Source organism: Drosophila persimilis, unplaced genomic scaffold (assembly GCF_003286085.1).
Source record: "Drosophila persimilis strain 14011-0111.01,24,50 unplaced genomic scaffold, DperRS2 tig00000829-arrow-arrow-pilon, whole genome shotgun sequence".
In the NCBI taxonomy this organism is placed as follows: domain Eukaryota; kingdom Metazoa; phylum Arthropoda; class Insecta; order Diptera; family Drosophilidae; genus Drosophila; species Drosophila persimilis.
Window position 1 is genome coordinate 850,613 of NW_020825359.1, and position 25,798 is coordinate 876,410.

Genomic DNA, 25,798 nt, shown 5'->3' on the forward strand with positions numbered 1-25,798 from the left:
GCTTGTTTATATTGAATAACTAAACAACTGTGATACATTTTTAAACTGCATTGCAAATACATATAAATATATATAATAAACTTTCGGTAAACTTTCATTTTATCAGTCGTTTTGTATTTTGGTCTGGACAACTACTTTGAGGGATAACTTTGGGAAGAATGTGCCTCCGTCCATATACTCCTAAAGTGATATAATAAAGTTGTATCTAAACTTTGAAAAAGTTTAAAAATTCTTTAAAATAGTCTGCAATCGATATTTTCATTTTCATGTACAAAAGAACTAGTTCACCGCTCGTTCCAGTTGTAATATAAATAATAGAGTATTTTGAAAAACTAAACCAACCAATTATTGAAATGCCAGCAAAATTGATTTTCATTGTTCATTTTGCGTATATTGAAAATGATGAAATGACTTGGAATCGAGCACAAAAATATAGGTTGTATACGAGGATAAGATATGAATGAACGGAAGTCCATTGATAGAGTGAACCAAACGAATAAACGAAGAGAGCCAAAGAACCAGATAAAATGAACAAGCAATAGAGCTGGACAAACTTTGATTGGTGTTTTCAGTGAAAAACATCGATAAAACAGCAATGTTTCGGAAGTCTTTTTAATATCAAAGGGCGCGTTCACCAGAACAATGTATAATGCATCAATTATCAGGTCTCATCTATCATGTTTGAGTGCTGGTGAACGCCTATGGTACATTCCTAACTACCGCGCCGCCGTAAAATGAAGCGACTCATAGCCTATCGATATTGGCTTCAAGGCTTCGCGCCTCGTACCAAAAAACGGTCTCGTTTGATTGGGATAATTCTTCGCGAAAATCGAAGTATAAAACTGAACTCAAGATTTTTTATTATTCTTTCTTTGTTTCCCAAATCTGATCATGAACTTATGCATCATAATCATGTGCGTTCAGCAGAACTATCGTACGAAATCCAGCACTGATCCCTGATCAAGTCGTCGGTGAACGATAAACGATGAAGGAAAATAATTTTTCGTTTTTTTTTGTTTTTGTTTTAATGTGGACTGAGAAATGCATATGTAAATGGCCTCTTACTTTTTTATTCTTAATATTAAAAATCGAGATGGGATTTTCCTTCGTCCACATTTTCCATACGCACTTGCGTTTTATGCTTTTTTTCCTGAACATTTTTGCTTAAACCTTATTTTAGACAAATCAAATACGAAGGAGTATTTAAAATTAGACAGTCATGTAGAAAATTGATTAATCAATCATATAAAAATATGCCTTCAAGCCTGAGGGTCTTACCTAGCAAGTAATATTAAACTGAATATCAAAATCTAGAAATATGATTTTCGATCAATTACAGAGACGATTAACCCATTGTACCCAATGGCGTATTGAAAATTCACTCCACGATATTATGAAATTGGACGACTTTTAGCGCAGTTCAAGTGAAAAATATCGTGGAAATTTTGTTTTTCGGGAAAGAGGAAGGATGGATCGACAAGAAAAATGAACAAACAGTATTCCCCTCTGCGGTTAATCTGAAGCTGTTTAAATGTTTAAATAGAGGGGTTCAATTGGGTTAAGTTCGTTCACTCGTCCCTCATGAACGAAACGCACACATACAGTCATATAGTTGCGGCTGAATTTTTGTGAAAGGAAGTTGTAGCGCCGCGCAGTGCATTTTTTTCTGGTAATTTTTTTGCTCCACCTTTTAATACTCCTGTTTTTCTACCAAATTGAAGGAATAAAAACCAAAGAGATAAATATTTTCAATATTAATTGAAATCAAAATGTGTGCAAACGCAAATAAAGTTGAATAAAACAAGACAAAGACGTTAAGTGTGCCGACAGCGAAATAAAAACCCCAAAAACAATACAGACAAACACTCGCATACAACAGACACAAAAACACATGTATATATAGGGCCCTGCAATGGTTTTTAGCGTGACGTGAAGTGTATATAATGACGAAAAGCAGCTGAAGAGGAGCAGAAAAAACGAAACGAAAAGAGAAAATTATGATAATGGAAAACACGCAGAGACACTGTGAAATATGCGAAACAAATAATGCGCAGAAAATCGTCTTCTTGTGCACCATTTTCAAATACATGCGTAGTTGTAGTATATTTATGCATTCTTTCTAGCTCAAGCTTCAAGTTGTCTTTTTTTTTTGTTATATATTTTTTGTTGGTTGAATCTTTCATACAAACACACTCGCAGTCATGCATACGACAGGCAGCCAGCATGCGTGTGTGTGCGTGTCTGTCTTTACTATGAAAAAGAGTCAGCGAGTGGCAGAGAAGGGTAGGCGGTGTGTGCGCGGTTACTCGCTGTATTTGTTTTATTTTTTGTTGTTTTTTTACTCCAAACTTTTGCTGTAGTCTGTGTTTTTGTCATTGAACAAAATGGTAAAATTAATAACACAAAAAAATATGTGCAAGTGTGCCTTTTCATGGTGTGTCCGTTGATGTTGCCGAGTGAAGCCTGTACTCTTGTGGCTCTGGGCATGCGGCTTCTAGATACACACTGCTTGGCCAGAACATTATGCCATGTTGTAAAATTCCATTCAGCCTTGGTAGAGGCGTTACTTGATTTTCCCAGCAATACAACACAGCAAAGGCAACAACAGCAGCAAAAATGGCAACGTCGTCGCACATACACAACCACGCATACACTCAATGGCATTCACACAAACGTCCTCGTTCGCTACTCGCCGCTGTTTCTTTTCTTCTTTTTTTTTTTTTTGTTTCCTTACGTGTGTGTGCGGCTTCGATGACGAATGCGTGTGAGTAACCAGCATGAGTGTGCGTGTGTGTGTATGTGTTCAAGAGTGCCTACGTGCGTGTGTGTGCGAGGCTGTCTGTTTTGAACCCACGCGCCTCTCTCCCCTCTGCCGTTTTAGTTTACATGACTTGCCAACGTTTTTCTCAATTCATGCGCTTGGTTTTTCTTACATTTTTGTTGTATACACGCAAAAAATGCTGTCTTCATTTCGTTTACCGTTGCTAGTAGTACATAGCTACTTGGCGGAAGATACATAAATACATAATAATAAATCAGAAAGCGGTAAGCAGTAAGAGTAACAGTAAGCTCGATAAAAACTTGTACACCTAGTGTAAATATTGTGTGTGCGTTCGAGTGTATTTATTTATTTTGTTTATTTGTCTCGTTAAGAATATTCGAGCATAGATTTTTACCCTCAACTGTAGCGTATGTATACGGAAAACTACCAGGAGAATGCACACTTTTGCAACACCATATGCATACAGTCGCCTCTGGCCCGAGAGTGGCTGCCGTGTACCTGAGAAATGTCGTCCCTTGCTATCGCTATCCCTTTGGGGTGCATTTTACACATTTTGGTTCCGTTGCACATCCGACTGACTACCTAGCCAATGTGTCTGCATATCTTGCCTACCAATTTCCGGTTTGTGAACCCATATATGTAGTATGTTGTACTCATATAAAACATGAGACTTTCTTTTGAAGAAGGGGTTTGGGGTTTGCATTTAAACAAACTCTATATATGCTTACCAGATAAAGTGCGTCAATACTTTATAGCTGCAAATATGCATGTCTATTTCAAAGTTTCCTCACTATTCCACGGTATTTAGCTGTGAATAAATTGTGAAATTAAATAGTTATTTAATGCACAAACACAAGCATATATTTCTACCATAATGAGTGAAATCGATGGTCGCGACTGTCGCCGTGTTTACGGCAATCGGCTGTCACATTGATGCGGTACACGACTGTGGTGTCGGCATTGCCAGCTGTTATCGCTTAAGCAACGTGTTGTGGTTTGTCTGTCTGTCGTTTCGTTTTCGCTTTGGGCCTCTTCTACATGTACATGTGTACATATGGTGGAGTATCTGCGTGGATAAGATATGGAATAATTTCCCTTTGACGTGCATGTCTTGTCCACCGCATGCAATGCATACTAAAAACAACCAATAACAAGAAATTTAAATCAGAGAGAGACAGAGACAGAGAGTGTGTGCGAGCGGAGGTGCAAATAAATCCAGCGATCAATTTATGCAAAGTCAAAAAACGCGTGCCGATCGATCCGATCATCATTAGCGAGACCCGTGACCGGTGAGGAAGGGCGACACGCGCCTGAAGATTTGGCTTAAGGATTGCAAATTTTATGATCCACTTTCCATTGAAGAAAAGGTGCAAAATATCTGAGAGCGAAAGGATTCCCCTAAGCGCAGGTAAAGCCCAGGCAAGTCGACTCTCTTGCTGGATTTGCTCTCTCTCTCTCTCTCGCTCTCCCTCCCTCCCTCTGTCTCTCTGGCTCAAAACTCTCCAGCTGCCGTTCGTTGCTGCTCGTTGCAGCTGGCGGGGAGAGCGGCTGGGGAGGAGCAGCTGCCGCTGCTGATGCTTGGCTGAGCTCTGCTCTCTTTCTACTGTTTTTTATACATTGCCAGCCTCTCGCACGGCCATTCCCCTTTCCAGCGGGCAATGATCGTTTGGAGCGCCATTCCATTCCATTGCAGTCCCCCACCATCGCCCTACCCCCAGCCGTTACACCGTTTTAACCTGCAAATGGGTCTCGTCCAACCGGTGCCGGTGCCGGTGCCGGTTTCACTGTACGCTACTGGACAGCCAATACTCGGTGGTGTTTTTGTTCCTGGTATTCATTTTACATTTATATATATAGTTTATATACCCTTGCAAAGGGTATTCAGACTTTGATCAGAGGTTTGCAAGGTTTGCCCTCCCGATTGGATCACTATGTCATGCATGCAGCTCTCATTTAAAGATCGTTCTTCAAATGTTTTTCAAAATCAACTGAGTATCTATAAGATGCCGTCATGCATATTTATATTCCACTACCAACTCGGATGATTACTCACTTTAGGAACTTTCGCTCAGTAATGAAACTTGTGGCATTATTCGGGGTTTTTTTTAAGTATGTGTTTCTACGATTCTGACTTGTTACTAAAGTATTTTCAAGCAAGATCTACTATTTTTAGTTTGTTTTCCTTAAACGTCCAAGTGAATGGAGAAGGAGAAGGATCGATCTGTGAGAACTTTTCACTTTTTGCTTCTCTGGCTCTCTCTAAGCCGTAATTTTGTCTCCATTCTGTTTTGTGTTTCTCTGCATCTTTTGCACCTTGGCAACGACGCGGCCCGTTTTCTTTTGATGGAGACGGAGTGTGACGCTTTTCTTTTGCCATTTCCTCATTTTCTTCATCTTCGTTTGCTGTATATTCGCACTGGAAATACACTGGAAATACATATGTAGATATGTACGCATACAACCATTCCCTTCGTTTGTGTGCGTGTATATTTTTGTTGTTGTTTTTCTTTTTTTTTTTCTTTTTTGGCAAACTTTGTTCTGTTAATGTACAGGCCAGAGAGCCACAGCCACCAACCCCTCACTCCCTGCCAGCCTTCCTCCCTGCCTCCCCTGTGTTGCTGTCCAAGCAAGAGCGATTTCGGCCCCCTCCCCCACACCACTCTAGCGCGCGACCCGTGCTCCCTTCAAAGGCTGTGCTGCTGGCCTCGTTTCAAGCATTAAGCGCGGTTCTCTCGCTCGCTTGCTCGCTCGCCCGCTCTCTTTTCGCTACTCGCTTTGGTAATCCGCTGGAAGAGCAGCACCGTTGTGGCTCCTGTGGGGCCTCCCCCATCCGATTATTAATTGATTGCAAAACAGATTTTGCTAAAAGAAAAAGTTTAATTTGTCAAATAAATTGAAATCTGTACCTTTTTTAAGCCTAGTACTCGCAGTACTCGTATATTAGATTTGTGGTGGAAGAATGAAGTATACACAGCTGCGGTCAAAACAATAGCAATACCCACACAAGCTTTCATTTTTCCTCAGTAACAAGTAACTCTGCTGATTACCGATTGTAATGATAGATAACAATTCTCAGATGATTCCTCTCAATTTTTAAAATGCTGAAATAAATGACCCGTTTAAAATAATTGCAGTGCATTTTTTCATAAGAGATTACAGTTAAACGAAATTTTCTTAGAGTGTTTAGGTCTCCTGGTGAAGATTCAAGGTATTATGAACGCCGAAATGTAGAGGGACATTCTGAGTAATAATTTATCCGGAGAACATGCCGATAATTTGCCACTTGCCTGGATATTTTAACAGGACAACGACCCGACACATTGCTGCAGGATAGTCAAGTCGTGGCTTAACCAAGAGGGAATCAATGTTTTGTAATGGTCTCCGGAGAGTTCCGACCAGAACCCTATAAAGAACTTGTGGGGAATTCTAAACCAAGTCATTGCCCAAAAAAAAACAGCAATTAAAAGTATTTGTGCCGAATTTTACAGGAAGAATGAAGGAAAATCACCCCTCAACAGTGGGCACGTCCTGTAGACTCAATACCAAGGCGTTGCTCCACTTTTCTTAAGCAGAAAGGTCATCCTACAAAATATTAAAGTAGTTTTATTAAAAATACTAGGAATACTGAGCAAATTTTAACTTTTTTAATCATTTTTTTTGAGGTGGCTTAAGTATATGAGCAGGATATTTTGGAGATAATTTCAGATTTTTTAATTATTTCGCTGACTATATATTTTCATAACTTGGTTGTTGTTGTATTAAAACACTGACATATAGAACTAATTTGAGACAAAAAATGGGAGCTGTAAAATAACAACTTTTCTTGATATTCGCTTAAATTCTTGGTGTAGTTCTTGTGGCTTAAGTGTATGAGCACCACTGTACATATGCAGCAAATCGAGCGAGCTCCATGACCTTTTTACAGCGTCCCAAAGTGGATTTTACATTGCACAATTAATTCTCCCTTCGGTTGACCGATTCGGCCAATCCATTGGCTTTTTGGTTGCTTTGTGGGTGTCCTTGGGATCGTTGTCCTTCTGGCCCCTCCACAACCCAAAAGCACCCAAATCATTATTAAAGATCCGCCGTATTTTACAGTTTTGCAAGTATATTTTAGGGAAAATTCAATTAATGATCTACGGACAAAAAACAAATATTTGGATATTTTTGAAAATATTCCTTTACTTTTCCAATGGTCCATTTACGTATTTCCGCCATGTTCTTTTGGGCGTAAACATTTTTTTTCCTGACTGTTGTGCCATTAAATTAGAACCCCTAAGACTTCTAATGGTTTCAATACTAATTTGCAAATTAAACAATTTTTTTTAGGAAGGTTCGCACCTACTCCGCTTGTCCTGGTAGTCGATCTACTACGATATTTTGGCGAATAACTTGCTGATTGCCGATTCCCCTCGAAAAAAGCCTCAAATATTATTTATCGCCAAAAATCTTGACAAAACTGTAGAATATTTAAATATTTTCAATACGTTCTGTAGCATAAAGCCCATAGTGGCACTACTATTATTTTGACCGCAACTGTGCGTCATGAAACTCCCGGGGAGTACAATTTAAAAAATCTTTCGTCCAATTTTCTGGTATTTTCTTTAGATATTCCAACATGTTAGAGGGCCTTTGTGTAACTTTTATCAGGAATCATCTTTTCTTATAAAAGAAAAAAATTATTTGTAATTTCGAATGATGAAATTATTAAACTTTCAGTAAATTTGGGAATTAATATGGGAACAGAATTATATAGAACTGTGCTTATTTCACTGTCACTGTTTTTTGGCACATACATATTTAAAAAAATATATACATATATAAATCGAATTAATAGAGAACAAATTTAAATGCACCAGAAAACTTATATAAACCGATTCATGGATTACGGATTAACTTGATATATTTGTATTATTTTTCTTTAATTTAAATTTAAATAGCTCCCTCTTGTGGCCCTCCCTCGGTAGCACCTTGACTGGACTTAAATGTTTCTAGTGAAAATCGCTAGGAAAATTTTCCTTGGTCTTGGTTCTTGGTATTTTTTTGGGAGAATTTTTGCAGCTTGCAATTTTTATATGACGGAGGAGGAGGTTCCTTCAGTTTTTGCACTATCACCTGCCCTATGTGTCCGATGAGGCAGAGGCAGCTGCATTGCACTTTAATGGTTTATGGATCGGGCGATAGATTATTGATAGATTAGATGAATGTTTATTTTGCACATGCATTAAATATACAATTGATTGAACTTAATAAATTTGTAGCAGGTATGGGATTTCATGGCAGCAAATAAATGTTTTTCTCCGATTTATGATTTGTGATCTATGGAATTTTTGATTTCGACAATACTCATTAGAAAGAATCCCCTGCACCTTGGGAGGTTCCTTGGCAGCAATGGAACGGGTGATCTGTTGAAAAATTGCAGCTTGCTTCCAAGTAAACAATTTGCAGCTTGCCGCCCAAGTTCCTTTTCCACCTTTCGATGTTTTCCACCCACCTTGGCTCGACCCAAGTTAGCACCTTGCTAACGGCGAGCATCGCCGGCCAGCTTCCGAGAACAAGTAGGAAAACATCTGCCTGCCTGCCAGGATCTGGATCTGGATCTGGCCCCTAAATGTTTGCAGCCGGCCACCCAAGAAAGTACGCCTGGCACGCTTCCTAGTCGGTTGGGTGGCAGGTAGCCGCCCACGCGTCTGGCACGCGCACCTTGTCCGTGCCTTGCCCTGCCACCACCCACCCACCTACCTGTCCGGCCCGATCCCACCCACTGCCCAACTTCGCGGCGATCCTTAAATAGTCCATGTCCTGCGTCGAGCTCTTCAGTCGAGTTCCACTCGTGACAAGTCCAACTTGTGTCCTGATTTTGTGATTTCGTGTGTTCTACATTCGAGTAAAAAGTGTGATAGTCCCAATGATGGATTTTAATTTCGATACTGTGACCCCCTCCCTGTCGACCACATGGTCGTCCTACTATGACTTCAAGATGTCCACCAGGTATGAATGGAGCACAAGTCGAGTGGCAATTGAAATGTTTAAAATTATTGTATAAAAGCGCAATTCCGTTCTCCATTATTATTATTATTTGAGGGGCAGATTATTTGTTAGGCTAAGAGGTACACCTTTTGTTTCTATGTTTAAATAATACAAACGAGCACACATACACACACACGCGAACACTATACGGCACTTGTTATATTATTAGCAGATATGTACATTTAACATATTTTTTTTATTTATTCATATTATACTTTTGATGTTCTACAAATCGCGCGCACACACTTCACGTCTTTGTCATGTGTTTTATTTTTGGAAACCAGCAACTCCCTGAAAATCGAATCCCCCTACCGCCCACTCCCTCTCATTTATTGGCAATCGTCAGTAAACTAATTACAAAAATCGAATCAAAACTCTACTACAATCATTTAGTAACAACAACAACAACATCATCATCATCTCTACCTACAACAAGACAGTGCGCTCCCACAATAAGAACAACAACGACGAGAACAATTACAGAAAAGAAGGGAGCGAGCGACAAGTACCGTTAGAAGAACTTAACGAAAGAACTATGAGTATCGTCTGAGAGAGAGCGTACGCCAGAAGAAGACAACAACAACTGCAGCCGCACCAGACGAACAACAACTACCGCAATTGACAACTATCGAAGAGAGTCTCCGCTCTCATTTTGAATGTGTGTGGGGTGGTCCGTTCGTCGCAAAGATATCAAGTAGCAGAGGGAGACAGAGAGAGAGTGAGATTGACGACCGAACGACAAGCAACTTAACGGCACCTATCAGCAGCAGGCCAGCTGAGAGCGCTGAGCGCCAGAGGCAGGAAACAAGCAGCTCTCTCTGCATCTCTCGACAGCTTGACCCCCACCACCACCCCGTCCTACGCCAACCCCCCGAACACACGCACACAAACCATCACAGCAGCAAGTGAACGGTATATTTTTTTTTTGCTAGATCGATAAAACAGATATCGATAAACGTCTATATATATATATATATATATAATTATATATACCAAGAGAAAGAGCACGCGGAGTATTTTGTTGAAAAAATACTCGTGCCCCAAACACACTCAGGATATGTACGGCAACAATAATCCGGGTAGTAACAATAATAACGGTGGTTATCCCCCATACGGTTACAACAAGTCGAGGTAAATTTTGTACAACTTTAGTTTTTATGCGTTTCATTTTGTTTTTGATTTTACCTTACTTGAACATCATTCAAAAAAATCTAAAAAAAAAAAACAAACATGATATCCCCCGCTCCTAGTCCCATCCCAATCCTTTTATCCCATTCCACCATCGGACACACACACACACACACGAACGAACGAGCTAAACACGTACACAGCCACCCACATAAGTACACGACCCACGAACGAAACATGAGGACAAAGTATTAACGATGTTTTTTTCTACCCAGCTCTGGACCCAAAAATCCACCCCACAATTTTTTTCTTCCCATATTTTTTTCTGCCCAACTCTCCAGTCTCCAGTCTTTTTTTTTAATAGTTTTACGAGTACAAATTCGAGCTATTGTTGGGGCAATTACCCCTGTTTTTTTTTGTGTAGGCTTGAATCTTGATGGGGAAACAAATCTAACGGTATGCATTGGTATGTCTGTGTGTGCAAGGGAAGCGCAAGGTGTGCTTAGATGGGGTGAGGCATATCCCAGCGACCGACAGGCAGCTCTAGGGGAATGTCTTGCCTTGTTTGAATATACCTTGGGCGCCAAGCACAACTCCCCCCACGCCTTCACATTCTCCCCCCCCCCCCCCACACCAGTCTTTGGTTTTTTTTTTTTTTTTTTTTTTTGTATTTGTTCTCTTTTTGTTTCTATAAACGCGCTTTGCTTTGATTAGATCGGAGCGAAGCAGGGCAATAATGAAACAACATTAGAAAAGGAGAACAATAACCACAACAACAGCAACAACCATCAACAACCAGAAGCAGCCGCAGTCTATAAGTATTACTGGATCGTACCGAAAATAATGAGTAAATCAATTAATTAAGCCAGCCACAACCAACCCCCCCCCCACATACACACCCAACAGTCCTTCCAACACACAACAAAAGACGAACCTCAATCTGTGCCGCCAACACGAAAATAGAAAGAGGACTTGTGTGCAGGAGTCGAGAGGCCTCCGCCTTAAGTGGTGATCCGCTCCTTGGTTTTTGCTTTGTTTTTTTGTTTTTCCGTTTGTCCTCATTAGATATTCGCTCTCTATCTTTCTCTCACCACCAAACCACCCATCCACCCACTCACTCGCGTTGTAGAAGTTACGTTTTGGGTTTTGCCATCGCCATCGCCATCGCCATCGCCATTGCCATCTCCATTGCATACATTCATGCGCGCGCTTATTCGCACACAATCAGCTGATCGTCTGCTCTGCGTGTTTTCTATAACGTAACGTAATGCAACGCATCGCAACGTGAACGAGAATGTAATGTGAACGGCGCGACACGCGATGACGCCTGTCTTTTTTTGTTTTTTTTTTGTTTTTGTTTGTTGTTTCCTTGCAGCGTCTTCCGCAGCGCCCCTTCTCCTACCCAAGAGCTGTATTTAACAGTTAAATGTGATATATAAAAAGCAATACGAATACAAATACAAAAGTAAAAATGTAATAAAAGGAAATTCAAGAAAAAAAAATCAAACGAAAGGCAACGAAAAAGCAATCTTCCACATACATATACACATTATCTCTACATATATATCTACCACATATATATATATATGTGTATATATTGAATTACCGTTAGAAGGAAGAAAGAGATCCAAACTGCATTTAATGTTGGAGAGCGAGGAGAGCGCTGCCATGTCTGGCACTCAAAAGAGTCTTTGATACGCGTCTGCTCTCGCTCGCACACACACACACACACACACATAAACTCTCGCCGCTGGGGGAACGGCCATCGAGTGCCGTTACCCGCCCACATACACATATATATGTAAATATATGATACACCGACACCGACACCGACACCGACATATACCATCGATGTATATGTGTTGGTATAATTTGTTCGTGGCAAGAGGATTATAGAAACGGCCTAAAAACGTTCTCTTCGTCGTGCGGCCTGTGCTACCCAAACAGCCTCACAATGTACCGGTAAATGTTGTCTCTCTTTCTCTCTCTCCCCCCTCTCTCTCTCTATCCACACCCTACTATTATTGCTTGCAACTGTAATTTATGGTTTTAAAAGTTGCGTTTGAGTTTTCTTGCGTTTTGTTTTTGTTTCTCTCGCCTCGCCTCGCCTCACCTCGCCGCATTCCTCATTGACCACCCATTGAGCATTTCCGCATTCGAAATACAAATCTTCCCTAGAATGTAAGCCTTAAGGTTAGGCATTAAGTTTTGACCGGCAGTCCCTTGCAGTTATGCCATGTTTTATGAAGGATGATAGCATCTTGCCCTCAAAATACAAAAGAGGCCAGCGTCCCACAGCAGCAGCAGCCATTGAACTTTTGACACACACACACACACACACACACACACACACAGATGCATGGTGGCTTCACAGTTGGACATTTTTATGACTCGCCAAAGTCGAATGATGCTGCTGCTGGGGCTGCATCTTGTGCCTTTGTCCCATTTCATTTAACGGCACATTATTCAGAATAACGGACACCGAAACCCCCTTTTTTCCCACCACGTGCTCTGCTGAATTTGTGTCAGGACCTTGACACGCACACAGGCACACACACACACAACACACACACAGTGGCGGTCGCTGCGCAGCTGCTGCAATAGCCTTAAGTTATGTATTCTGTATAGTCGTCCCTTTTACTCGCCCACCAATCGAGGGACCCCCCTCCATTTACCGCTTAAACTAGTTGTAAGCGCCGGTTGTTGTTGTGGTTATTGCAGTACACACACAGGAGGGTGACCCAACCTCCCTCCCTCCCCGCATACATATATCCCAGTGCATACCTGACAAATTTTCCCTACCACCCAACCCCTCTATCTATCTCTGTCTCAAAAATTACGCACCACCACACTCTCTCGTACTCTGCCTCCTGTGGCCGTTTTTGGGGGGCAGAAGCAGCAGTGGGAGAGTTATAGTGCAGCCCCAAAGAGCAAGTGCTCAAGGTCATCATCATCAGCAGCAGCAGTAACAAATACAACAACAAAAGCAGCAGCAGAACATCAATCAACAGTGTCAACAATCAACAATCAACAATCCCCAACAGCTGCAGCAGCAGCAGCAGCAGCAGAAGAAGAGCTGCTGCCAGCCGTGGAGCCCTTGCCAGTCGACAAAAATGTTTGGCAAACTATTTTTTTTACATATTTTTTTCTGTGACACGTTTTATTTTTTTTTTGGTATTATTATTTTGTTTTTAGTTGACTAAGAGTATTGTAATCACCTTGAAAGAAAGAAAGAACGAACGAAAGAATAATAAAAACCTGTACAATCTACAACCTCAAGACAAAGAACACATATGAAACCCCAACCTCGTACAATCCCCACTAAAATCCCTCCATCCAGCAATTACGTAACCACCACCGCCATCGCCGATGTCCTGCAGCTGAATTTAATTTTGTGTAGACATCTCTTTCCACAGCCATGGAGTAGCAGGAGTAACAGCTTGCCCCCCTAGCGAAATGCAACGCGGAACCGCTTTCGATTCCGGCGGAAGCGAAAAGACACACGATACTCTTAGATAGATACACCTATGCACCACCCATGCATGTAGTAGGCATTTTTTGTTGTCGCCCGATGAGGGCCTGATTGATCGCATTGCGGGGGTCGGCTGAGACAAAAATGTTCTTGAAACGGGGACGCATCGAACGCCTGTAAGTAACAAGAATCTAAGAAAACTTTACAAAAATAATCAAAACAAAAAAAATACCATTGAAATTGAGGGAGAATCCGGGTATAAGCCCTAACTTAGACATTAAAACCACACACCACACACACACCGAACAGTTGCAAACACTGAAAACCAGCCAAATCAACCGAATGTCGTCGCCGTTGGAGAGGGTCAGTCCGAGAACCCATCACATTTCTACATCACACATTTTTTTCCAATTTTTTTTCAAGTGCCACAAGTGACGAAATGATTTTTTTTTTTGCAATCTTTTTTTTAAGTGAAAAAGTGTTCCACGAAATTGTGTCCGATTTTTGTTGGGAATGGATCGATTGAATACATATTTTTTCCTTTTTTTTTCGGTGAATCGAAAGTGCATGAAAAACACCTACCTATAATACATAAAGTATTTTTTTTAAGTGCCTATTTTTTTAGAGTGAAAATTAATGATTAGTCTGTATTTTTTTTATTATTGCTTATTCATTGGCAAAGAGTTCTTGCGAATTTCCCAGAAAGACTCGCAGAACTTGTCAGGATCCTGCCGTGTGCGGGATCTGGCAAGTTTTAGTCGGGGGAAAGTTTGCCTATCTCTTTGAAAAATCTCTTTTCCAAAGCCTTCTCAAGGAGTTTCTCCGCCTAGTCCTTAAGTCGATGTCCAACAGCAGCAGCAAATGCTGTCAAGTCGGTTGGCAGCTGGAGCTGGCAGCTCTCTAAGCCTCCTGACGCCTCCTGGCGACTGTACTTGCCCGCAATTGTTGTTGTTGTTTTCCCCTAAGCTAGCCCATAAGTTAGCCCGTAAGCCGTAAGTTAGTCTGGTAAATGCAACTTCAGATCACCCCATACCGAAGCAATCATTTCTCAACCATTTTTGTAAGATAATTACCAGTATTAGAAAAATAGAAAAAAAAAAGAAAAAAAACAGAAAGTAAATTGCGCTTTATACATATAATTTTGATAATTTTAAACTATATTTAACCACAATCCTAACCACCACCAAAACACCACCAATACCCCGTGCTAATATGTATTTTCTCTATCCCTCATCGTCGAATCGTGCAGCGGTGGGCGTGGATTTGGCATGTCGCATTCATTGCCATCTGGAATGGTTAGTATCACAGAATTTTCCGCCTGAAATTTATGATTATTATTAGTGCAACAATTCGATTTCAATTTCGATTTCCATCGCATGTGAGCAATCAGCGGAACGAACGATGAACCGCGGCAACAGGCCACAGAAGAAGAGACAAGACGGGCAAGAGGATGATAGAATAAAATACTTTTCTGTATTTGGTTCTGTACTTTCCTGCTCTTCTGCTCAATGCCTGTGCCCTGTCTGTCCCTGTTCTGTTCCGTTCTGCACCGTTTTCGATACTCATCAATAATAATATAAATTTTATGCCCTATCTATCCATCTATATTACTATCCATAGTTGTATGTTATTGAGTTTGTCTCATGAACGCTCTGGGGACACACGCTTTTGATTACGAATTTTCAAGCAAGAATCAAATACTATCAAAAAAAAAAAAAAAAACTACAATAAATATAAATTCAATTTTTTTTATGGATGCTATAAATTTTTTAAACGAATTAAAGTTTGCATTTTTAAACAACAACAAACAATAAACAACAGAAACAGAAATAAACTAAAAAAAAAAAAAGAACAACAAGCAACTACAACAACACAAACAACTATTTTTTAAATAAACAAAAACTTAAGACAAAAGAAACCTAAAATACAGTAACACAGACACAAAAACTTGCATGAGTCAAGGGAAAAAGAGCCTTGCCACCCGATCCGTTCCGGTCCGTTGTCCCACATTCGTTTCCGTTTCCGCCGCAGATTCCTTGCGACTTCCGAGTACAGTGCGTGGCATTTCTAAGATTTCGCTTTGGTTTTATACCCTTCAAACGCACTGAAACTTCCCTGAAACGGCCTTTGTGGAAAGCTCAAAGAAAAAAAAACACACACAAAAAACATTTCTAAGCTTAAAAAGCAGATACAAATATTAGTATTTTTTGTTTTTGCAACCCTGTGAATGCCGTTACACACACGCACACGCCAACACAAACACAGACAAACGGAAGTGCAGTGAAGCAAGCGAATGTCTAGAATGCTTCTTCCAGAGCAATAAATACCTTTGATAACGATATTTGCAGCACTCGAATTTCAAGCACGCCTTAAAAAACCAAAAAAATGAAACAAAAATGGCATTTGTTACCGTTAGTTTTTTTTGTCGTAGTTGCCACTTTGTTGTACGTTCACGTTCTTGCTCCTGCTTTCTGCTCAAACCACCTGAACATCGAATCAACCGACCAACCAACCATCAAACCGATCAGAGTTGTGTGTGGTGTTGTTGTTTTTGTTGTTGCTGGTGGTGCTGCGTACAACAACAAATATCGGAAGAAATAAAGCAGAGCCAACCCAATCAACCATCCAATCAATTAATCAAACGATCAATCAAACCAAACACAACCCCAAGACAGCGATATGAGGCCTTCTCTCAACATTAGAATATCTTTGTATGGTTAATCTGATTCCAGTCACGTTATGCGTTCTCACCACAGGATACAGAATTCTCATTTCCAAGTTCCTCGTCCCGTCGCGGTTACAATGAGTTTCCCGGCGGCGGTGGCATTGGCATCGGCGCCAATGGCGGCAGTGCCAATAATCTTGGCGGCAACATGTGCAACCTGCTGCCAATGACCAGCAACAATTCGCTTAGCAATCTATGCGGACTGTCGCTGGGCAGCGGCGGCAGCGATGATCACATGATGATGCACGATCAGCGATCCAGCAACACCAATCTGATTGTGAACTACTTGCCCCAGGACATGACTGATCGCGAGCTGTACGCCCTATTCAGAGCCATTGGACCCATCAACACGTGCAGAATCATGAGAGACTATAAGGTGAGTGATTTCTAGATCCAGCCATCTATTCAACGATTTCAAGTCTCGATCTTCTTTACCACAACAGACTGGGTACAGTTTTGGTTATGCTTTCGTGGACTTCACGTCGGAAATGGATTCACAGCGAGCCATCAAAGTTCTGAATGGAATTACGGTGCGCAACAAGCGGCTAAAGGTGAGTACAGTACCTGTACCTCTCGTGATCCGCTAATAACCGCTCTGTTCTAGGTTTCTTATGCTCGTCCTGGCGGTGAATCCATCAAGGATACCAATCTGTATGTGACCAATCTGCCGCGCACAATTACCGATGATCAGCTGGACACGATCTTTGGCAAATACGGTTCCATTGTGCAGAAGAATATCTTGCGTGACAAGCTGACCGGTCGGCCGAGGGGCGTGGCATTTGTGCGGTAAGTTCTCGTCCAGTTGGACGTTTTTTTTTTACGCTCCACAAGGCTCTACATAGCCCCATCTACCACATCGGTCTGAGACGATACGAGCATCATAATAGCATATATCCTAAACACATTCTGTTGGTTTTTGTTTTCGAAAGCGTTCTCATTGTTGTTCTCTTTCTCTTTTCCCTTTCTTATGTTTTCTTTTTCCACACACTTTTGCCACGCGCATGTTCATGCTCCCCCCATATCGAACCGAACCGAACCGATCCGCTACGATCCGATCCATGTATCATCATCATATAGCTATAACAAGCGGGAGGAGGCACAGGAGGCCATCTCGGCACTGAACAATGTCATACCCGAGGGCGGGTCCCAGCCGCTGTCAGTGCGTCTGGCCGAGGAGCATGGCAAGGCGAAGGCGGCGCACTTCATGTCACAGATGGGCGTGCCAGCGCCGAATGCACCACCACCGCCGCCACCACCACCGCCGCATATGGCGGCCGGCTTCAACAACATGGTTCACAGAGGTAGATTAATAAAGTCACAGCAACGCTTCCAAAAAACGCATCCCTATTTCGATGCGCAAAAGTTTATCTAAAAAAAAAGCAAAGAAGGAACCATCAACACAACCACAACCACCAATCCCCCCACAAGCGAAATAAAAACGCCACACAAAAAACACACTCTGAGAACGATCCATATATATATTAAAAAATATATATATATATATATTTCCCGATTTCTTTCACCTATCCCCTTTTTTTTTGTATTTTGACAAACAACAACAACAACAAAAAAGTACAGCTGCAGCAACAACAAACACATTTAACACTAACCTTAACAAAACAAAACAACAAAAAAATCCCTAGCTTAAATTTGTTTTTAACTTTGTAATCATTTTCGTCGTATCTACGTAAAAGATTCAATTACCTTACCCCCACTTCTATATATTATATATATACATATATATATATCTATGTATATCTATATATATGTATAGATTTATAGATAAACAAAGATTGAATTGTAAATTTCATTTAGTTTAATTAAAAACACACACAAACACACACACATACAACAACTTAAATGAGAATAACATTTTTAGTTTTTATAAAAAACAAAAAAAAAAACCCCCAACAAAAAAAATACCCAAATTTAAATACTAACTCATGTCGGAAGAATTGAAAGTTTTTTGTTTTAAGATTTGACCAACCCCCCTACCGCCTACACGCACACACACACATACACACAGTCAAGACATATCTTCTGAACTAGCTCCGGCGGTTCGCGAACTAGTTCCAAGTGTATTTTTTTTTTGTTCCAAGCCTCTAAATCGGAAATACTTTCGTTTCCTAGAAGATTTGTACGTGAATAGGAAGAGTAGGAACACAGCCAGCAGACAGACACACACAAGACATGTAGCAATTTAGATATATATGTACTGTATATTTTTTTAACGAGATAACATAAATATCAACGCAAAAATCGAAACTATAATTAAATGTGCATAAACGCAGGCAAATCATCCAAGGACTGAATCGTAACCTAATCTACAAAAAACAATAAAAAAACCCAACAAAAACCAGTAATAAAAAACAAAAAGAAAACACGCATAAACTTAACAAATAAATGAGAAATATATATATTTCTATAAAGGCGACAAAAATCCGAAATCAAGCGAAAAGTGTGCAATTTTTTTTGGAATATTTTTTTGCTGTTCACAAAAAGACTGTGCTAACAAATTGATTACGGATTACGGAATCAGAAGCAACCAGAACTGATCTTAAAATGCAAAGAAAAAATTACGAAAAACTTAAAAACAAAAGGAGTAAATATACAAAACGTCGTCTTGTTCGATCGAACATCAATTCTTCTCCCTCTTAACAACCTTTCCCTTCTTGAACCTCTACAGATCGTATCGAATCATGTATTTATTTTTTTGGTTATAATTTCTCATGAAAATCAGCCCCAACTACGACAACATCAACAACAACAACAAAAGCAACAACAATGTCGAGAACCAACAACCAAATATATGTCAACAGAAACAACAAGGCATCAATAGTTTTTTTTTTTATTTTTATGTTGGTCACTCGTCCATCAAGTTTTACCATAAAAAAAAGAGCAAAACAAAACTGGACAAAAATGAATACCTTTATAGATTTACATAATATACATATATCCTTGATTATATGAAATCTATTCTATATAAATAGCGTTAAATTTTAATAATTATTTAGTATGTAGTGCGTTAAAAGCAACAAAAAAGAACAAAACAAAAGCTAAAGAAAAAAAAACAAAAGCCGAAAGTGTGACCAGAGAAAGCAAAAAAAAAAAATAAAAAGGCGAAACGCAAAACAATCGTAAGAAAAAACCAAAACAAAACCGACATTTTTTTTTACAAATTTTTTTCAAGTTCAAGCAAATCTCGAGAAATCACACGAGAGAGAGAACAGTGTTGGAAAGCGGCGCCCGATGGCACAACGGGAAGTTTTTTCTCCCCCTACATAATTTTTTTTTTGTTGTTTCTCCACTATTTGTTGTGTTTTTTTTTTGTTTTCCTTTCATTTTGATCTAGTAATCTGCCTTGCCCCGTGCCCCGTGCATGTGCGTGTGCTTGTGGTTTTTGTGTGTGTGTGTGTGTGAGAGAGAGAGGGTCGGGATCGGGTTCGGGTTCGGGTTCCTTGCCCGATCACAGAATGAGATGGAACGGGAGCGCGGCGCGAGTGCAGATTTCTGTTTACAGTTGTTCCCAGGCACAGCAGCCAGGCGCTGCGAAAGAGACAATGCGAAAGCGAGGGCACGCAAGAGACAGACAGAGGCAGAGAGACTGTGAAATTGAGTAGAAAGAAGTGAGGAAGGCGTGGCGCATGGTAAGTATGCGCGCACTCAACCGAAGCGATAAGGGGGTGCACAACACCCCCGAAACACCACCCCGAAACCCCACCCCCATTCCTCCATCAAACAGACCCTATCGCAAAGACATGGTTTTTTTTTTGTCTTTTTTTAATGTGAAAACTTCATTTATATTTTTTTTCGAAAGGAATCTAATAAAAAAAAAATAAAACGAAGACATTCAAATGCTGTCTCTCTGCCCACACACTTTTTAACCTTTTGTCGGTTCCAGTGCCAGCAAAAAAAAAAGACTACAAACTACAAAAAAAAGACGGAACTTCTTTCAAACTTTTTTTTTGCCAGTGTACTTTCCTATGCCCATGACGAGATGAACCATTACAATTTTTTTGTTGTTTTTTTCAAGTGAAAGTGTGCCGAGCTAACTTTTTTTTGTATTTTTTTTCTGTATATTGCTAGTGTTCAAGACGTCTTTGACTACTAATATTAAAACTAAAGGTTTTTTTTCGGTGTATTTTTTTTTTGTATCGTGCCTGTCAGTGTTCGGTGTGGATCCAAGGATTTACTGCTGTATTTTCCCCCATAAATATATAAGAAATATGCAGAACCCTTTTGCAAATTTTTTTTTTTTTTGTAGATTTCTTGCTGCTTACTGATTTTTTTGTTTGTTTTTCTCTTATAAATTAACTTGTCTTTCCGCTTTTTTGTTGTTGTTGTTTAAAAAAAAAAAATAATAATAATGAATTTCAATACATGTATACAATTTTAATATTTGAATATTTTGGCATATATTTTAGTACATTTTGCATATCTTTAGTTGGTAGTTTAAGAAAGAGTTGGGTTACGTTTCAGACTTTTAGTTTGGCTTGAGATGAATGCGTTGCCTACTTTCTGAAGAGCCCCCACTGTGCATGACTGTACCGCTACCGAACAATCGAGTAATTCAAAGTCAAGCCTTTAAAGATTGCAATCCAAAATTCAGTTCAAGTTTTTTTTTTAGCAGATGATATCAGCCATCAAAGACTGTTATTTATTTGTATAACGTCATAGAAACTTTCGGCCAAGGAAAACTGTAAAACTGACCATGAGTAGGCGCCACAGTATCCCTGGGAACTCAACTATTTGTCATTTTGAATGTCGTGCGAGCACTGTGGGCCCGCCAGAAAGTATGCAGCGTTTTTTTAATATTATTTATTTTTTTTGGCAAGAAGCCACTTGAGCATCCAAAAGCAGAATAGTCCCTTTGAACCCAGAATCGATATCCTTGCAGGGAGCAGAAGCAGTCCACACCAAAAAAAAAAAAGATGATCCAATCAGACAACTGCAAGGGCATCGAGGGCTTCGGACAGAGGATACCCTCGACCGAAGACAGTTTAGGGAATTGCTTCATTTTGAATTTGCTTTAGTTTGCCCCAACTTGGGGCCGTTCGCATACAAGTTGAACCCGTTGCCGTTTCCAAGCTAAATCCGTAGTTAGAACGCCCCCCAATGTATTTCTTTGCCCTACTATAACCGCATTTGTTGTTTCCCTGCCGTAGATACTCTACTCCACTTTAATCGATCTACTCACAGCACTAACCCGAACCGATCGTCCTTCCCCGAGCCCCTGGCCACGGGAACGGTGGTCCATTTAACTCATTTTCATTGATTGTTGTTGACAGAAAAAAAAACGAAAAAAAAAAATCCACATAATTGAATAATATTTATAAAAAAAAAAAAAAACCAAAATTATCTTCTTCCCTAGCCCCGCCCCACAAAAAAAAAAAAAAAAAAAAAAATATCCCAATCTACGACGCAACTAATCCAAGTTGTAACATTTTTTTTTCCGTTTCGTTCTTATTTTTTATTATAGACGGAGCTATGGAAAAATTACGCTCATTATTCGATGCTATATGCGATGCTATCTTTGGTCTCGATAGTAATTATTCCTTTTTTATATATTTATATATATATTTCTAATACTATTCCTAATCATAATCTATCATAGATTACTTGCTTCACTGAAAGGCAAAAGCAAATAATTATAAATATATATTTTTTTTTGTTTTTTTTTTTTTTTTTTTTTTGAGAGCACATAAGAATGAGATCTACTCCAAAGTCTAATCTATATAAGTAGTTATCCAACAAGAGAATACAGACACACACATGGAAACACACACAGCCACACACACCCATACTCTCCCACATGATTGAGAAGACAGAAGAAATCGAAATTCCATTTCAGTTTTCAAGTTTCTCATGCATATTAAAAAATATCTACATATATGTAAAAAAAAACTAAAAAAAAAACTCCAAGAAAAAGAGAAGCGATTTTTTTCAAAGCGTGCCATGTTTTTTCTTTGTTACTTTCTCTCATGCCATCATCAAGCTACTATAATTATCTCTATATATCTCTCGTATCTCACTCTCTCAAAAAAAAAAAAAAAAAAAAAAAACTACAAAAAAAAATATATATATATCGATTTAATTTTAACCCAAAATTTGTCGCCTTTGGCCCATGCTCCAGTTCCAGCTCCAGCTCCAGAGTGCTGTTGAGCAAGTGCCAACGGCGTAGAGCGTTATTTGAAAAAGTTCCAATTGAAAAGTTGCCAAAAATTGTACTTCTAGATGAACCAATTCGAAACCCAAATCAAATTCAATCACATAAAACAAAAACTATAAACAAATTAAACCAGAATGGAAATCTGCTACGCCGCCGCTGCTGGCCCTCAAAATAATAATTCTGCTAACGAAAACCTAGTTTGCTTGCGCTTCCCCCTTCACAACAACTTCACAGCCCATACAGAGTTCTCTTAGAAACCACAGACCATAGACCATAGACCACAGACCCCAGTCCAAAGGGTTGCCTAGACTTTTTTGTTTTAAACATCGCCCTAGTCGCCCCACTTCATGGTCTGCCTTGTCTGCTCTAATAACGAATCATTCATCCGAGTCCCCCAGTTTGTAAATGTTCAGTTCTCTCTCCAAACTAAAAGTAAACTAAATCGAAACCACAACTACAACTACCCCTATATGTGTTATATCAACTGTATATCGTATCAACTTGTTTTGCTTGCTATGTTCTTTGGCCGCACTTGGATAATGTGTATGGGTGTACGCTCTATATATGCCACATCTACCAGTCACATATCACACATGTATGTCTACACATTTATATAGAACAGAACGACCATCATAGCGTCAGTCATCCATATACCCCATATATGTACATACATGAAACCCGAAACCCAGTTCCAAGTACTAATCCAAGCCCGATCCCATCCCCATCCCCTCATCCAATTGAAAAGAAAAACAAAAACAAAAAACATGGCACGTTAATGAAAAACCTATGAAAACATTTTAATCGTGTTGACGAAAGACAAACGCATCGAAAATGGAAATGGAATATAATGAAAACTAATTATATTACTGACACCGCAATCGAAAAGATAACAATCAAACTTCAGCTTAATCAAAACTACAAAAATCTCTAAAGTTAACCGAAAGCAACAAACCAAACAAATACAAAATATAACAATAAACACTAACCCAACACCTCCTTAAACACGAGAGAAAAAGGCAAACAAAGCGCTCTCTCTCCCTCTCTCTCTTTCTCTCTTTATATATGTATAACTTACTAAATCTAATGATCTTCATCCATAAGGTAGTTAAGTCAGGGCACTCAGGGAAGGTCTAGAAAAGAACACAGATCAGAAATGAGGAGCGGAAGTAACGATAGAATTGATACGAATTGAAGTTTCTAGAAATGCAAATATGTTTTTTCAATCAACTTTTTCAAATAGACGCATGATTTAAGAACTCTCTACATCAATGCTAATGAATCATACTAATGCATGTTTTTTTTGTCTTCTAACTTTTATTTGTCTCCCGAATCGTGATTGAATCACTATAGGTGACAACTTTGCCGATTTGCTTGACGGACTGTACCGTAGGAAGTACCATTATCCCTACTTATAATTGACACCCCATCAGCAGCAGCAACTACAACAACATCAGCTGCAGGCGATTGGCAATAGCAACAGTAACACCAACATTAACCACATGCTACTCTACCATCAGCACTATCATCAGCAACAACAAGAACTACAACGCCTGGGCAATAATGCTGCTGCTCACAGTTTGAGCCCGAATGGAGGAAACAACAACAACAACAACAACTTCAACCAATCTAATAACAATAACTCCAACAACAACAATACCAACAATCATTTGGATGTAATACGACAGAACGGAGTCGCTGCTCTCAATTATCTTCAACAACAACTGCAGTTGCAGCAACCGCAATCACAACAACCACTACTATCACCACCACCGTATCAGCCACAGCAACAGCAACAGCTGAATGGACACTCATCCCGTCAACAACAACAGCAAAAGAATCAACAACCCTCCAGTAGTAGCAGTCTCAACAATGGTCACACCAACAACCATACCAACAGCTACAACAGCGGCAGTAATGAGATGCTCCACAGCAGTTACACCAATAACGGTAGTAGTGGCCTGCCACTGACTAACAATTACACCAACAGCAGTAATAGTGGCCTGGCACTCAACAACACTTACACCAACAACAGTGGCAGTGGTCTGGCACTCAACAATAGTTACAGAAACATTAGTGGGAATAACCTAGCCCTCAACAACACAAACAGTTACACCAACAACAGTAACAGTGGCCTGCCACTCAACAACACTTACAACAACAACAATAGGACGGGTCTGGCACTCAACAACAGCTTCACCAACCACAGTGGGAATAGTCTGTCACTCAGCAACTTTACCAACAATAGTAGCAGTAGCAGTGGTCTAGCGCGCCACACCAGTAGCTACACCAACAATCAGAACAATAGCCGCGCAGGCCCCAACAATAGCTGCAGCAACAAAAGCAATGACCTGCCACACAACAACAACAACAGCAGTCACAACAATCAGAGCAATGGCAGCCATAGTAGTCGTTCCCCACAGCACGAGTTCAGCTTCAATATACCAACCACTGAACAGGAGCTGCAGAAGCAAACACTCAAGCTGCAGCAACTGCACATCAGCAACAGCTTCCACGCAACATCAGCAGTAACAAGTGAAGGTGCAACAACCGACACGACAGAGACAACCACAGCCAATCACACATCAAATGTTGGCTTCCTCTGGCGTACAGATAATATATAAAACAAATGATAAGCATATATAATCTAGAACCTAATATGGATCATCGTAGTACCAGTATCCATCGAAACCATTTATCCATTTATATATATATATAGATATATAGATATATAGATACGAAACCCAAATTTTTATGTTCTCAAACCCCGATACCTTTATTTTGTGTATGTTCCTCATTCGAACTTTTATGTTGTAGTACGTTTTTTTTTCTTTTTGTGCTTTTTTTTGGGAAGAATCTTTTTTTTCTTTTTTGTAACTAGCTGTAAGACAAGACACGTATAAATATATATAAAAAGATAAATAAATATATATATATATATATATAACCTATATATATATATATATATATGTATAGAGATCGAGAGGTCTAGATCGGAAGGAACGATCATTTTTTTTGCGTACACCTAGAGAAATAACTACGAAAACACACATTTTTTTGTCACATATTTATAATAATGATATATATATATCAAAAGGAATATATACAAGATTATATATATATACATATATACAAAAACACACATAAACTTATATATCTAATACTATATAGCATACTTGTAGGCGTGAGGACATAAGCTCTATTTTTTTTCTCCGTGTCTGAAACTGAAACTGATTTTTTTGGCGCAAACAATGCCGCAACAATGTACACGAATTTCGTGTATGTTTATAGCTGAAGTTAATCCAGATACTATATGATTATCTTATAAATATTGTTTTTTTTTCATAATTTATAATCAAATTTTTTTGTCTATTCAATATATACCGTAACCATAATGGACTGGCAAGGCGGCTGCGCATGCTCAAGTTTTCAGGCTGTTTAAGAATAAACGAAAACAAAAAATACAAGAGAAATACTTAGCTAGAGATAGGCTTG

The 25,798-nt window shown here is 39.6% G+C and overlaps 1 protein-coding gene across 1 annotated transcript; it reads left to right on the forward strand.

The window, feature by feature from the left end:
* The first annotated feature begins 1,630 nt into the window (after positions 1-1,630).
* On the forward strand, positions 1,631-25,151 carry LOC6599982 (uncharacterized protein DDB_G0283357). Its single transcript, XM_026993317.1, is given in 9 exon segments — positions 1,631-1,669; positions 9,206-9,943; positions 14,662-14,707; positions 16,169-16,513; positions 16,581-16,688; positions 16,742-16,923; positions 17,215-17,438; positions 21,617-21,682; positions 23,657-25,151. Coding segments are annotated over 8 exon segments (2,316 nt in total). The 5' UTR covers positions 1,631-1,669; positions 9,206-9,869; the 3' UTR covers positions 24,928-25,151.
* The last annotated feature ends 647 nt before the right edge of the window (positions 25,152-25,798 follow it).